The sequence below is a fragment of the Meles meles genome, chromosome 13, assembly GCF_922984935.1.
Source record: "Meles meles chromosome 13, mMelMel3.1 paternal haplotype, whole genome shotgun sequence".
Lineage (NCBI taxonomy): Eukaryota > Metazoa > Chordata > Mammalia > Carnivora > Mustelidae > Meles > Meles meles.
Window position 1 is genome coordinate 49883932 of NC_060078.1, and position 15351 is coordinate 49899282.

General features: G+C 48.7%; 1 protein-coding gene across 3 annotated transcripts; it reads right to left on the reverse strand.

The window, feature by feature from the left end:
• Window positions 1-9154: 9154 nt before the first annotated feature.
• FXYD4 (FXYD domain containing ion transport regulator 4) lies at window positions 9155-12883 on the reverse strand. 3 transcript variants are annotated; one of them, XM_046027397.1, is made up of 9 exons: window positions 12776-12883; window positions 12142-12193; window positions 11282-11341; window positions 10692-10724; window positions 10562-10585; window positions 9815-9889; window positions 9683-9719; window positions 9539-9576; window positions 9155-9347 (listed from the first exon to the last, which is right to left on the reverse strand). In XM_046027397.1, exons 3-9 carry the CDS (start codon window positions 11319-11321, stop codon window positions 9328-9330), a joined length of 267 nt encoding a protein of 88 aa, XP_045883353.1. In that variant the 5' UTR covers window positions 11322-11341; window positions 12142-12193; window positions 12776-12883; the 3' UTR covers window positions 9155-9327. The 3 variants fall into 3 exon arrangements, with proteins under 3 accessions (XP_045883353.1, XP_045883354.1, XP_045883355.1); XM_046027398.1 differs by lacking the exon at window positions 12142-12193; XM_046027399.1 differs by lacking the exons at window positions 12142-12193; window positions 12776-12883 and adding an exon at window positions 11677-11802.
• Window positions 12884-15351: the final 2468 nt, after the last annotated feature.

The window sequence follows — 15351 nt, forward strand, 5'->3', positions numbered from 1 at the left end:
CCAAGTTCATCTCCCTGTAGGTCAGGATAGGTTTGCAGACCCTTTAGGTTATCTCGCTGGGTGAATTAGGAAGAAGCACTAGGCAATTGACAGAACACCCACCCCACCCCCACACATGATCCTTGGCATGTGAAGAGCCATAATGGTAGGAAAGGCCAAGTCCTCTTGGCCTCTCAAATGGCGTTCACATTCAAGACCTGAATAAGGAGAAGTGCCACGTCTGAGGTTTGGGTCATGCTCATAGACTAAAAAGGCAACTGAATGCCCTTTTAAAAAATTTTTTTTAAAAAAAGATCATACTTATTTTACAGAGAACTGAGAGGAAACAAGCAGGGGGAGTGGGAGAAGGAGAAGCAGGCTTCCCACAGAGCCGGGAGCCCGATTTCAGAGCTCAGTCCTAGGACCCTGGGATCATGACCTGAACCAAAGGCAGACGCTTAACAACTGAACCACCCAGGCACCCTGCAAATGCCCTTTTAATTTGCTTGTCTGATCTCGGTGAACATCAGTTGAATTCTGGCAGAGGATAGCCGATGACCAGGACCTTAACCTAGTAATTGCCTCCCACAGCTCAGTGCTTAATGTGGTGCCCTTGCCAGTTATAGAAGTCTCCAGCACTTGAGAAGCTCCTGACCTGGTGAATACATTCTCCTCAATCAGCATCAAGGAGGAGATTGTACCTTCTCATAACATGGATATTAGAACACATTCCCTGTCTTTTCCAGGGCTCTGGTAACTCTCCTGCTGTGTGTAACAGTAGAGGCTGAAGAGACTGATCATCTCGCCGTGATCCACTGTATTAATGACCTCATTGGGTTTGTGGGGGAGAAAGCAGTGAGTACTCTGGATGCCTTAGAAGGAAATGTGTGTGCCAGAGGGAGTAAGAATTCAGGCCTCTGCCACATCAGGGAAGTTTTTAGGGTCTAATAATCTTGGGCAAGGATGGGCAAACTAGGCCCTAGGGCCAAATCTGGCCTGCTGCCTGTTTTTTGTAAATGTTTTCTTAGTACAGAGCCATGCCCATTCGTTTTGTCTGGTGTCTACTCTTGTGCTACACTGGCAGAGAGATGGGTAGTTTCATCAGAGATCTTGTGCCCCACAAAGCCTAACATTACCTTCATGTATGTACGATCAGCCTTTATAGGAAATGTTTACCAGTCTTTGTCTTGGGCAGAACTGGGACATTTTCCTCCAAAGTAAATGTCAAGATAACTGCATCACTAAGAGGCAGAATTTTTGGTAAGGCATTTTGGATTTTGGAGAAAGCTTATTTTACACATGAAAATACTGCTCCTGTCTAACCATTAGGTGACCAGAAGGCTGCAGGGGTTCCACAAGCTGCCCTGCCATCTGCCACGAAGAACAGAGTAGACCCTGTCATGGAGGTGTCTTGTGATCACAAATGGTTTTGTGTGGTGTCTCTGACAAGTCTCAGTGAACAGTCACAGCTTAGACCCTGAGTATTATGAATGAAGGCCATGTCTCCTGCATCATAGGGCTATTTACTTGGTGAAAAGTAAATTTTACTAGTGAAAATTTACTAGTGAAAAAGCAACTCCTGGAGCTGCTGAGCACTAATATCACCCATCCTCTGGGATGTTGGCAGGTGCAAGTCATAAGGCTCTTAAAGCATCTCAGTTTTGTTCTTAGTTTTTGTATAAAAATCCTTGCATGTATTATATGAGATTTGTTTCCAGGTATTTTATTATATTCTACATGGTGTCTTTGATTCGATTTGCTGAGAATTTGTTGCTAGGATTTTTTAAAAAAATACTATTTTTTTTTTTCTTTTTAAGATTTTACTTATTTGACAGATACAGTGAGGGCGGGGGCGTGGGGGAGAGGGAGAAACAGGCTTCCCGCCAAGGAAGGAGCCTGATGCGGGGCTCGATCCTAGGGCCCTTGGGATCATTATCTGAGCTGAAGGCAGAAGCTTAATGACTGAGCCATCCAGGCCCCCCTGGATTGTTTTTAAAGTAAACTCTGCTCCCATGTGGTATTTGAATTCAGGACCCTAAGATCACGAGTTGCATGCTGTACCAACTGAGACAGCCAGCCAGGTGCCCCAAGAAATACTATAAATTTAAAACAAATTTTTATTTTAGAGAGTGAGTGTGGGGGTGGAGGGCAGGAGGAGAGGGTGAGAAAATCTCAAGCAGACTGCCCACTGAGCGTGGGGCCTGGCATAGGGCCGAACTGCACAACCCTGGGATCATGATCTGAACAAAAATCAAGAGTTAGACGCTTAACCAACTGAGCTACACAATGTCCTGAGATACTGTGCCTTTTTATATTGTGGCCTGCTAAATTTGCTTAACTCACTTATCTATGCTAATTTAAATGTAGGTTTTCTACATAAAACATGCTGTTTGCAAATACTGATAGTTTTGTTGATTTCTTTTTTTTTTTTAATATTTTATTTATTTATAGACGAGGAGATCACAGGTAGGCAGAGAGGCAGGCAGAGAGAGAGAAAGAGAAGCAGGCTCCCTCCTGAGCAGAGAGCCTGATATGGGGCTCGATTCCAGGACCCTGGGATCATGACCTGAGCTGAAGGCAGAGGCTTTTAACCCACCTCATGAGCCACCCAGGTGCCCCTCTTTCTTTTTTTTTTTTTTAATTAAAAATTCTATTTATTTATTTGACAGAGAGAGAGAGATCACAAGTAGGCAGAGAGGCAGGCGTGGGGGGGGGGGAGTGGACTCCCTGCTGAGCAGAGAACCTGATTCAAGCTCCATCCCAGGACCCTGAGATTGTGACCTGAGCCCAAGGCAGAGGCTTAACCCACTGAGCCACCCAGGCACCCATGTTGGATTTCCTTATAATCCTTGTATACTTTATTCTTTTCTTTCCTTGTTGCCTGCTCTTAGATCTAAGTTTGTTTTTTATCATTAGAACCACAGTGCCGAAAAAAAAATGTGACACTGAGCAAAATTGGGGTTAGATGACATCCTTGTCTTATTACCAGTTTCAGAGAGAAAGGTTTCATTATTTCTCCCTCAAAATACTGACTGTTAGGGCACCAGGCTGGCTCAGTCGATGGAGCGTGCAACTCTTGATCTCAGGGTTATGAGTTCGAGCCCACGTTGAGTCTAGAGGTTGTAAATAAACTTAAAAAAAAAAAAACTGCCATAGTTCTAAAATTTCCACTTGGTTTTTTTGTTTGTTTGTTTTGCACAGTGCAAACACTTTGATTTTTTCATAGTCCTGGAGGTGAGAAATCAAAATCAAGATGTTGACAAGGCCATGCTCCCTCTGGAAGAATCCTTCCATGCCTCTTTCTAGCTTCCATGGTTGCCAGCAAATTTGGTGTCCTTGGCTTGTTAGCTGCATCATTCCCATCTCTGTGTCTCTGTTGTCACATGGCATTCTAGCTGTGTCCAAATTTTCTTCTTTTTGTAAGGACACCAGTCATTGAATTAGGACTCAACCTAATCCAGTATGACCCCATCTTAAAATGATTATAGCTGCAGAAGCCCTATTTCCAAATAGGGTCATAGTCCCAGGTACCGGGGGTTAAAACTTGAACATATCTTTTTCAAGTATATGGCTTAACCCACAATGCATACACTGAGTTTTCTTCTGAGAATCTCCACATATCATCTCATTCCTTGAACATATTAGTTACAGTTTCAAGTATTGGTCTGATCACTCCAATATCTCTGCATCTTCTTTCTCTGTGTTTATGTTGTCTGGTGTCAGGTTGTCTTTTAAGCCTGGATATTTTTGATTGGGTACAGGTACTGCGTACATATATCGGAGGCATAGGATCACTGTAAGACCCATGTGCTATTATCATCTATGAAGGGATGAGGACAGGAATGCAGCCAGATTTTTTAAAATTACACTGTGAACACAAAAAGCTCAAAATGGTCAATATGTACTCAATAGAAACCATAAAATGGCAATTCAAGAAGAGCCAAATCTGTGAATCAAACTCAGGAAATTCTGTAGGCACCAATTTGAATGTACATTCTGGTCGGGGTAGGAGACCGTTAACAAATCAATAAAACGTCAATAGTATGAGAATTAGGACTGAATACAAAGAAGCAGCAGCGAACAGTGATGAGGACAAACGTGCTGCAGTTTTAGTGTGGCCAGGAGGCTCCCTGACAAGGCCCTGGAGGAAGGGAACTGGTAATGCAGGGATGCTGGGGAATCGGGACAAGGGCCAGCACAGGGAAGGGAGTGCAGTGCCTCAAGGCTGAGGCCGGACCCTGTGCTGTGTTCAAACAACACCTAGGAGCTGGGCAAGTGCAGGAGAGGAGAGTGGGTGAAGATGGAATGTTGGTAGGGCCTGCAGTCAGAAGTAGGGCCCATCGGCCGGCCGTGTTAAGGGGATTTTTCTGTAAGATAAATAGGGTATCTCTGTTTATTTGGAGCAGAGTTGATCTGATCTTGCCTTAAGAATATTCCTCTGATGGCTGGGCTGAAACTTGAGTAATAAATCCCTCTACAGAGCCGGGCATAGGACCTACCCAGTAATCCACCCATATGCCTCCGGGCATGCTCCATGTGTTCCCTGTTAGCCCTTCTTACCCTGGGTTCTATGGTATTTTACACAAAGATTGAAGGTAAGGGGTGCCTGGCTGGCTCAGTCAGTGGAGCATGTGACTCTCGATCTCAGGGCTACGTTAGGTGTAGAGGTGACTTAAAAATAAAACCTAAAAAAAAAAAGCCCCACATTAGGTGTAGAGGTGACTTAAAAATAAAACCTGAAAAAAAAAAAGGAGGGTAAGATGCTACTACCTTCCAGGAAACAGAGATTATAATGTTTAAGCCACAAGTTTTAGAATAAAACTTAGAACTTTTTCTTTAGTAGGCCCTTTTTTAAAAAGCTCTCAGAGGACTACTCAGCAGTACAAAGTAATGAACTACCGATTGATGTTAACAACAACCTGGCTGGATCTCCAGAGAAATACAGAATCCTGTATCTATATATTATACTATATATATATGCACACATATACACATATATATATAAATACTATATACATGAAATAATATTAATATATAACAGCTATAGAATATTACATCAAGCTTTTTTACCTTGATTATTTCTGAGTGCTGGGTTAAAAACTGATTTACCAGGGCCCCTGGGTGGCTCAGTGGGTTAAGCCTCTGCCTTCGGCTTGGGTCGTGGTCTCAGGGTCCTGGGATTGACCCGCGTTGGGCTCTCTGCTCAGCTGGGAGCCTGCTTCCCCCTCTCTCTCTGCCTGCCTGTCTGCCTTCTTGTGATCCCTCTCTCTCTATTGGATAAATAAAATCTTTAAAAAATAATAATAAAAAAACTGATTTACCTAAGTGAGATATCTCTGTAATGTTCAACTTTCCTGTAATAAGCATGAAAAATGTTTAGAAACATCTTTAAAACATCTTTAGAAAAAAAAAAGACAGGGTGCCTGGTTGGCTTAGTTGGCTAAGTGTCAGACTCTTCGGGCTTGGGTCATGATCTCATGGGTCATGGGATTGAGTCCAAGTTGGCCTCCACTTTCAGCAGAGAGTCTCTTTGAAGGTTCTCTCCCTCTGTCCCTCCCTCTTGTGCCCACTTGCTCTCTTTCTCTCCCTAAAATAAATAAATAAATCTTTTTAAAAAAGATTATTTAAATTTAAAAATGGGTAAGGGGTGTCTGACTGGCTCACTGGGTAGAGCATAAACTGTTTTTTTGTTTGTTTTGTTTATTTATTTAAGTAATCTCTATACCCAACCTGGGGCTCAAACTCACAAATTCTAGATCAAGGTTCTCATGCTCTTCCAACTGAGCTAGGCAGGCAACTGGAGCATGCAACTCTTGATCTCCAGGTCGTGAGTTCAAGCACCACATTGGGCATAGAGTTTACATAAAAAAATATATACACACGCACTTACATACATACACATACACAAAGGGGAAGGGATATAGATAGTCCCCAAGCAGGCACAGTCACTGGGTTCTTTCTCAGACAGTGACACCAGAAAGGCAGAGTAGCCCAGTCCTCCAGAAACAGCTTAGGAGCGAGATGGCCTGTAAGACCTCTGAGAACCTTGGTCTCCTCCTGTGTGTAGGTGGACTAATACAAGTTCCCGTCTCATAAGCTGCTGGGAAAATTGAGTTAATATGAAGTGTTTGTAACAGTGACCTTCACATATTAAGTCTTCAATTAAGTAGAAATTACCCTTTGCTTACTTGTATTCTTTCCCGGGCAACCCCTCCTCTGGGAGAAGAAAACAAAAGGAGGGAATTATGACTAAAGCCATGCTCCTCCAAGGAGAAATAGGTCCAGGGAAGGGGACTCTTCCACACAGAGAAGCCTGGGCAGAGACTCCTCTCATCCTATGGCTACTTTTCCCTCTCTCTGCCAGAGAGGTGGTGGTTGAAATGGAGGGTAAGGAAGGGAGTGGGGGAAGGGCTCGTTTTTCTCGGGAATCAGCAGCCCAACTCCAGAGCCCAGTTGCCAAACTCACAGGCTAACATGGACTCCAACCTGCATGGTGCCCCCCCACCTCCCGTCACATTCCCTGACTTTCACCTGTGTTAACCCAGACCCAAGACGACCTCCGAGAGCCCCTTGCCCCAGGCTTGGACAGGCAGAATCAGCCTAACCTACTAGGTACCAGCCTGTAATTGGACAAGTCAGGCTCACTGATGCTGGGCAATGAGGGAGTCCCACATATTGGGGGTGTAGGGCTCATGGGGTCCTTCACCCCAGAGTGGTTGCTTACAGGAGGGAACTGTACAATTTGTTCAGACGAAATTGGAATAAAGCCGTGTTTGGCAGGCTGAAGATACAGGAGGATGGGGACTGCGAAGTGGAGCCAGGGAACGAAACCGTTCAGAGGGATGTGGAAGGTTGTGTCTGGAAACCCTCTACCAGAGGGGGCTCCCAGGTTGGAATCGCGGAATCTCGGGCCAAAGTGGCTCAGGTCCCCTGCGCCTGGCTGGCTCAGTGGGTAGATCATGCTGTTCTCGATCTCCGGGTGAGTTCCAGCCCCGCCATGGGTTTCTGAGATTACTTAAATAAATCAACTTTAAAAAAAAAAAAAAAGCAGTTTTCAGTCACTCAGAAGGTGGCGTTCTTCTTTTTTGTTTTTTTTTAAAGATTTTATTTATTTGACAGAGATCACAAGTAGGCAGAGAGACAGCAGAGTGAGAGGAGGAAGCAGGCTCCCTGCTGAGCAGAGAGCCTGATGTGGGGCTTGATCCCAGGACCCTGAGATCATGACCTGGGCTGAAGGCAGAGGCTTAACCCACTGAGCCACCCAGGCGCCCCAAGAAGGTGGCATTCTGACAATGTCACTTCAGTCTCTGCCACGCCAGCCCCACGAACGAAGGGCCACAGACTTCGCTTTCCTAAGTGGAGCTTATTTTTACTTCACAGTTGCAATCCACTCACACCAGCGTCCTCCCCTGCCCAAGGAGGAGAGGGTCAGGCACCCCACTTCCCCGGATGGAAAAGCTAGCTTGGAAGCCACTTCTGGCTGCTCCCCTATGTTGGGCTCCCCGCACCTGGTGCTCTCCTGCCTTCTTCCTGCTCCGACTTCCCCTGGGGCTCCAGGGTCCCCCAATTCCCAGCTCAGGAGGGGGTAGTGGTTCTCCCTGCAGTGACCGCACCTGCCTCCTCTTTGATCTCCTCGCCGAGTTCCACTCACACTGGCTTTTCTCTGGTCCTCCAAAGGCCGATTGCAAGTGCTAGTCTCTCTACCAGGAAAGATGTCTGTGCGGCTGGTTCCTCTGATCATTCACCTTCAAGGATTCAGCTCAGAGGTCACCTCTTAGCCCGATCACGTCACCCATTGCTGCCCATGCACGCCAGCTGCTGAAACACACTTATTTTCTTCACAGGGTCCCCCGTCTCAGAATCCTTGGGCTTTAAGGGCCTTATAGGATTGGTCCTGCTGGGTGATGAGCTTGGCTCCCTGTCACCTTCGGTCTTCCATTAGACAGGTGTCTCCGGTCTCACTCAGGTTCCTGGACTTCCTGCGGCAGCTCATGTCCCGCCTTGGAACACTCCCACACCTCTACCTCCTTATGTGTCCTGTTTCAAGGAACCCTAAGCAGATCTGTGAATCTTCTGGATGGGCTGCCAACCAGGAGGAAGGGTTCAGCTTTCAGACTCCCCTACTCTGGTGTTCTAACCCAAGTCTGCAAGTCAGGGTCCTGAAGTCTAGGACACAAGATAATTTCCAGGACATGGCCCCACCCTGAGAAGTGGAGCGAGGATCTGGAGCAGTGCACCATTAGAGAGCTGGCCTGAAGCAACACCAAGATATACGAAGTTGCACCAACATGGCTGTCCATCACTCCAGATCTGGTGCACCCCAGACTGTGCACCACCATCTGGAAGGGACAGGGGAGATCTCTGCTGCTTCAGTCTGCTTCCACCCTAGGACCGATGTTGGGAGCAGGGGCTGGAGTGAGGGCACCTTAGCTCCTTCTGTTCTGGACTATGGAGGTTGGCATGAAGGATAGGGCTGCAGGACAGACAGGCTGATGAGATGGGAGAGGCATTTCCCCAGCCCAACCCCATACATGTAGGGATCTCTCAAGTGAGGTGTTCTGGGAGTGGACTTTGGACATACTGGGGAACCTAGATTTGTATGGTTGGTCTTTGGTTCTAAGATGCAGGGCTTCTTGAGATGTGGCTCATATTAGGGTCCAATAGGATATTATCTAGGGTAGGCAGAGAGCCCTTGGGTTTGTCTGAGGGTTATATAGGGTTTTACTGGAGTGGGTCAACGAAGGAATTGCTTCGTTTCCTGAGCTGTGTGAACGACAGCATTCACTGAGTGAGGTGGTGTCTTCATGGAGGATGAGCCCCTGGGGATCATTCTGGGTTAGAGAATGTCATGGGTACCTGGCTCACGGGGACTTCTAGGGTCTCTAGGCAAGGTACATAAATTGTAAGTTCCTTTGATATAACATTGAGGTATTTTGCACAGTGCATGGATGAGGCAAGGGGGCAGAAAACCAATGATCAGGTTTTCAAAGTTGGGGGCATGCTGGGAGTAGGCCTCAGGACAGACATGTGGTTGTAAGAAGCAACAGCAATCCACAGGACCCCCTCCCCACCAGCCACTGAGGGCCTGAGCATTTCTGAGCAAGATGTCAGAGTCCCTGCCCAGTCTGTCCATCCCTGGGATCAGACCCACAAAGGGACCCACTCACACACTGGAGGGAGGGGTGAGACAGTTTAATTTAGAAATAAGCTTTGGACAGCCTTCTGATCAGAAGGGTGCCTAAGGGCCCACCCTGGGGGGAAAAGGCCATCATGGAGCGTAGGCCCCCTAGGTGGGGAAGGAACAGCATCGGAGCCGGTACCAAGAGTGCCATGAATCTGGTCCTGTGCTCAGCAGGTACTGGCAGATCCTGAAGAGAGAATGGGAGTCAGGTCCTTGTGACATGGTCACTACAAAGACAACCCCCTCAGCCTCCAGAAACCCCCAGGCTGGGCTGACAAGGCCAGCCTTACACAAGGCATTTGATAACGGTCAAATACTATGGCCACCCTGCCTGAGTGCCCAGAAGCTTCTCAAAGACACCAAAGAAGCCCGTCTTACCTGGAGTGATGAGTGGAATGGCTTTCTCAGGTAAGGGGCTGAGAAAGGAGCACATCAAATTAGCATTCCCAGACCCTCTGTCCTTTATCCCCCAGGAAGAGGTGTGCTCTGCTCCCATGGCATACAATAGGGGCCCTGTCTCACCTGTGCTTCTGATTGTACTTGCATTTGCATTTTCCACCTGTGAGAGGAAGAGCTGGTAGGTGCAAAGAACCTGGGGCACCTGGGCCACTTCACACCCTCCGCCGTGCCCGGCCCAGCAGCCCCACCACTCACTCAGGGCTATCAAGATTCCAGCGATGCACAGGAGCCCTCCAAAAATCATGCCGCCCAGCTGCAGGCTTTCCCAGTCTGGGGGAGCAGAGAGCGAGCTGGCACAAGCCCAGCTCCACTCCACTCACTCATTCAAAACACATATCTCATCACCTGCTTATCCCCTGCTCGTGCATTTGCACTTCCATTTCAGGCAACAGGAAAGACAAGCCAGTAAATAGATAGGGGTATGACATCTGGGAACAGCATGAGGAAGAAAAAATAAGCAGAAGAGCACAGAAAAAGAAGGGAGTTGGAAGCCTTTTTGATCAAGGAAGTCTTTTCTGAAAGGAGGCATTTGTGCTGAGGCTGGAGGGAGAGGAAGAGTGTGTAGGAACACCGGAGGACAGTGGCGGACAGAGGAGGAGGAAAGCTGCTGCGGGCTGTCGGGCAACAAGGAGACCATGCTGGGGAAGGCAAGTGAGAGAGTGGAAGATGAGGTGAGATGCCTGGGGGCTCGAAAGCCTCCAGACCCTTCCCCAGAAATCTTCCTAAATATCCTGTGGGTACCTTCCCTCCTTGCTGGAATGAAGTTCTTCCAAAGCCCATGCTGCATATTGCCCTCTCGCTCTTTTCATAGACCATGCCGACTCTGTAATCCCCAGTCCAGCTCCATGCTGCCCCTTTCCTCATTAGCCCTCAGCAAGCTCTAGCAAAGAGGTCCAGGATAGGCAAAGGCAGGGGTGGGGGATGAGGGAGATCAGCTCTTACCATAGTAGAAGGGACTGTCTTTATCTGCAGGAAAGGGGGGGAAAAAACAATAAGGACCAGAACCCGGATGTGAGGTCTTAGAGGGAAAATGTGGGGCAGTGCGAGCAGGGCAGTCTGGGCCCTCACTCACCAACCAGGTCATTGGCTTCTAAGGCAGGCAGGCCTGGGTGGGAAAAGGAGGGATCAGGTATTAATTCATGACACTGGTCTCAAAAGGAAGCAGCAGGCATGTCCTCAGCCCAGACCAGCCTCCTGGGTGGGCGGGGGAAAACACCCTCACACCTTCCTCAGCCCCAGATAGTCCTGGGATTTTGTCTTTCACCCCATAGCCGGTCCCCCCACCCCCCAGCCCTTCCTGCCATTTCTCAGGCTTCCTGCTATTTCTTGCATCTGAAATGCATGCTGTGTTGGTATCTTTTTACCCTCTCCTGAGCAGCTTCCTACAGAGATCCTGGCTAATACCCTACAGGGAACAGGGAATGCTTCTCTCTTTATGCCAACAGATGGTTACTGTTTTCCAACATTCAATTATTTAGGACAATTTTTGCAATATCCACTTCCTCCCTGTACTATTATCTCCTTAGTGTCACTCTTTAAATGGACAGTTTAAATGAAAAAACATTTGTTCAACATCAGGCCCCCTTTGGGAGATGCTGCCCTGGTTTTCACTGCCTTGTAGGGAGCGTGAGTGGTAGCAGGTTCATTTCTGGGAGGACTCACCTGCCAGTGTGAGGAGAAGGCCCCGGGTCACTCTGTTCATGATATGGCTGCAGAGCAGGGCTGCAGGGGAGGGGGCAGGCTGGGGTCAGATAGCCAGGACCTGCCCCAGATTCACAGTGCCTGGGACACAGAGCCAGGGCACAGATCCCAAGGGTGCACTTAGTTTATGAGGTGGGCTTGGGAAAGTTACTGATTTCTGTTTCCTCATCTAGAGATGATAATAGTAAATGCCCAGTGGAGTTACCTGGATTGACTTAATACTAGTTAAGAACTTCGAACAATGCTCACACCTAGTAAGTGATTTGTTAAATTCTTTGTTAAAGTCTTTAATCAGAAGCCTGAACCTAGGTCAGAGGAGCAGGGCTACTGTTCTAACGCAGGCTTTGGTTCCTTACCCCCACTCAAAAGGCTAGGTACCCTGAGCTATTGTTCCCAAAGGTCTGGGCCTCCGGCGATATCAGGATGAATTCCAAGATAGTCTCTGCAAAGGGTGAGCACACCCCGGCTGAGCCGCAGAGAAACAGGCAGCTGAGGAGGCGAAAGGTGGTAGTGGAAGTATGTGAGGGCCTCCCACTCCAGCCGCACCCAGGGATCCTGCTCCAAGGCAGCCCCAAATCCCACAGCAGGAAACTGCCTGGTGGGTGGAAGGAACATTGCTCCTTTCTTCCCCCCCCGGGGTGGGAACCATCCATGTCCCTAAGTACTAGTTCCTAGGGTGGCTGTTTCCTCAAGATAAGACCCCTTCCAGCTTTCTGCAGGTTGTTAGCTGCAGGCAAGCTTAGGGACTGTCAGCTGTTACAAACTGAAGCCCCCATTCTTATGGGCCCAACCGGCTGGAACTCTAATCCCCTCAAACCCACCTAACAGCTGTGTGACTCAGTGGCTGGCTTCACCTCTCGGTGCTTCACTGTCTTGTAAAATGAGGACAATCAATAGCAACTGCATACAGTTATGATCGAATTAAATGCATTACTCTATGTGAAGCCCAAGAATAATGTCTAGCACACAGTAAGTAATGAAACGTGTTACAGTAAAGAAATATACAGTCCTTCATACTTGCTAAATGGGATGCTGCCTGATTCATGAATCGCTTGTTGATATATAAATAGATACATACATACATACATACATACATAGGTCCTTTTGCCCTAGATGGGAGGGACTAGTAATGTCCAGCTTCTGAATGTGGAAGTATGTTGACTTTTAGCAGTCTCTGAAGCCGGCCCTCCTTTGGACTCACCCTTCTCACCACCCTGGGATTCCTTAGCCAAAGGCGGGCTCCTGTTTCCTCTCACCCCTATTCTTCTCTCTGTATGACAATGGTCACAGAGCCAACGGCCTCTGATGCTCAAAACCCTCAAACATGCACCCTATTACTGAGAATACCCGAGCACCCACCACCCCTTCCTCAGACGGTACCCCCCTCCACCCTCACCCTTCTTCTGCCACCCTTCCACCCAGCAGCCCTGAAGTCCTAGCCAGACACTTGCTCACCTGAGAGCCGGGTGTAGATCTGGAGAGGCTGGTGGGGCTGGGTTCAGCCCAGGTGGGTTCCAGCTCTTTAAACCCAACAGCTCCGCCCAGGGCAACAATACCTGTAGGCAGGAGGGAACTGGTCAGATTCCTTCAGATTCCAGTAGCTCCTTCTCCACTCCTCCCACCCCCCCCAACCCTGTGAGCTCTTGAGATAGCTTGCCCTGCCACACCCAGTGCAGAGCTGAGCTCCTGGGGGCGCCGGGGCCATCAGAGGCTAAGGTGGTGAGACTCTTCTTGAGAAGAAAGTGGACTTTCAGCGTCTTTAGCTCATTTAGAGGGGTCCAGAGGGTTGCTGTAAGGGGGGTAGGCTGTTTCTGGGTTCTTGTGCCACTGGCAGGGGTTCAAGGACTGCTGTGTGGAGTGTCCAGGGGACAACCGAGTCAAGGAGTCAGGGACTGGCCTTGAGGCTCCATTTGCTCAGTGGTCCCATTGCTTTCCCCTGGACTGGGTGTTTACTGAGGGGGACGGTTGGGGTTGATGGCTTCCTTCAGGATTGCCCACCATCTGACCAGGCCCTGACACCCACTTAAGCCCAGGGAAACTGATGACTAGGATTAGAAACCACCCTGGCCCAGGCCCTGGTTTCCTGCCTGCTCCACAGAGTGTTGGGGGAGGGGTGGTGCCAGGAGGAGAACTGCCAGCTCCAGGCTGAATAGTGGGCTGCTTCCCTCTGTGGAACCCCCTACCTGCCTCACGGGCTGCTGGCCAAACCCCCCTTTTGCCCCTCACTCCACCACATGCTCTTGGCCTGGGTGAGCTCTGGCTTCTCTCTTCTGCTGTCCCTCCTCCCCAGTTCCTCTCTTTGCTGCTTTTTTTTTTTTTTTTTTTTTTTTAAAGATTTTATTTATTTATTTGACAGAGAGAGAGATCACAAGTAGGCAGACAGAGAGAGAGAGGAGGAAGCAGGCTCCCCGCGGAGCAGAGAGCCCGATGCGGGGCTCGATCCCAGGACCCTGAGATCATGACCTGAGCCGAAGGCAGCGGCTTAATCCACTGAGCCACCCAGGCGCCCCTCTTTGCTGCTTTTATCACTGGATGGTGATCAGCTGAGGTCAGGGCTGTTGGTTCCCTTATTCCCAATGGCCAGTCATGGACACCAATAAATCAATTTTGATTGGATTGTTGAGTCAGTGGGGAAAAGAAGCCATCAGAGGCTCCCAGTCCTGGGGATGAGGGGGCAAAACAAAACCTTGAAAGGCAAGGTAGGGAGAAGGGTGAGTAGGAAGGGGGCAGATATTCCTGGTACGAACATGTTACACCTTCTCATGAAAACCTTCCACGGTGCTCCCTGCCTTCAAAAGTTCAAGCCCAGGGGCTCTGGGGCCAGGAAGAGCTAGATTTGAAGCCCAGCCTGCCGTTTGCTCACTGGGTAAGCTCAGGTAGCTCCTTTATCATTACAAACCCCAGTTCCCTCTCTTCTAAAATGGAATAATGACAGGACTGACCTTTGAGGTTTGGGGTGTAGGTTCTGCGGGGATTTGGGCCTGCTCCATGATCAGCCCTCAATATGTATTTATGGAATGAATGCCTCCTAGGTCTGGTGCGAGGAAAGTTCGTTAACCTCAAGATTCAGAACCATTAATTGCACATACTTGGAAGTCAAATCCAGGCTCTGTTAGTTACTTGCTATGTGCACTTGAGCAACTAATTTACCCTCTTCTTATTTATTCATCCATAAAGTAGGAACCATGACTGAGCCTACTCTGAATGTTTGTGGGGACGATGACATCAGATTATGCTGCTCGGTTCACCGTAACTGGAGCTGGGAAGGCCCTGATAGACGCCCAGAGAGATCTGCAGCATAAGAGAAAGGGGGTCTTCAATAGAGAGCCCCTCCACCGACAGAGTAACCACATTCCAGAGAAGAGAAAGGTCGTGCTCAAGGTCCCACTGTGCCTTCATGGTGGAAGGGGGTCTTAGCTCAAGTGATTAGACCCTTCAGCGGTGTTCTTCTGCCCTGTCAGGCCACAGTGAGGAAGCAGCAGCCATGAAGCAGGCATTCACAAAAAGGGCCCTCTTTGCTTTGGGAGGTCTCCAGGAAGCATGGAACGGACCTCAGATCCACTTCTCCAGAAGACCCTAGCACCTTTGCTCTGCCCTGCAGCTTCTGTCCTTAGTCAGGCATCCTCCACTCCCATCCCCATCCCTATGAGATAGCATCATCTGTAACAGGTAGAAAGAGAACTTCACCTGAGCCTTGTGGTCCTGACACTGGTCCAAGGTAGAACCAGCAAGAGCCCGCCAAGCTACCTGTGTGTGACTTCGGCAAGCACAATGGTAAGTCACTGCCTCATCTCTTCCATTTGCCCAAACGGGCCATAGGTGTCGGTGCACAACAGCTGAAGAGCGCATCTGTGCCCTCTTGGAGGGGCCTCAAAGGCTGACCATTCACTCAGTGGCAGGAAGCAATGCCTTCCCTGCTGGAAGTGGGTGGGAAGTCAATTCCCAGGTTAGTGAATTTATCTTTTTAGATATTAAAATCAGTACTTACACGTGGTCATGAAACAGGTTGTTGCAATCTTTAAACGTTTGGC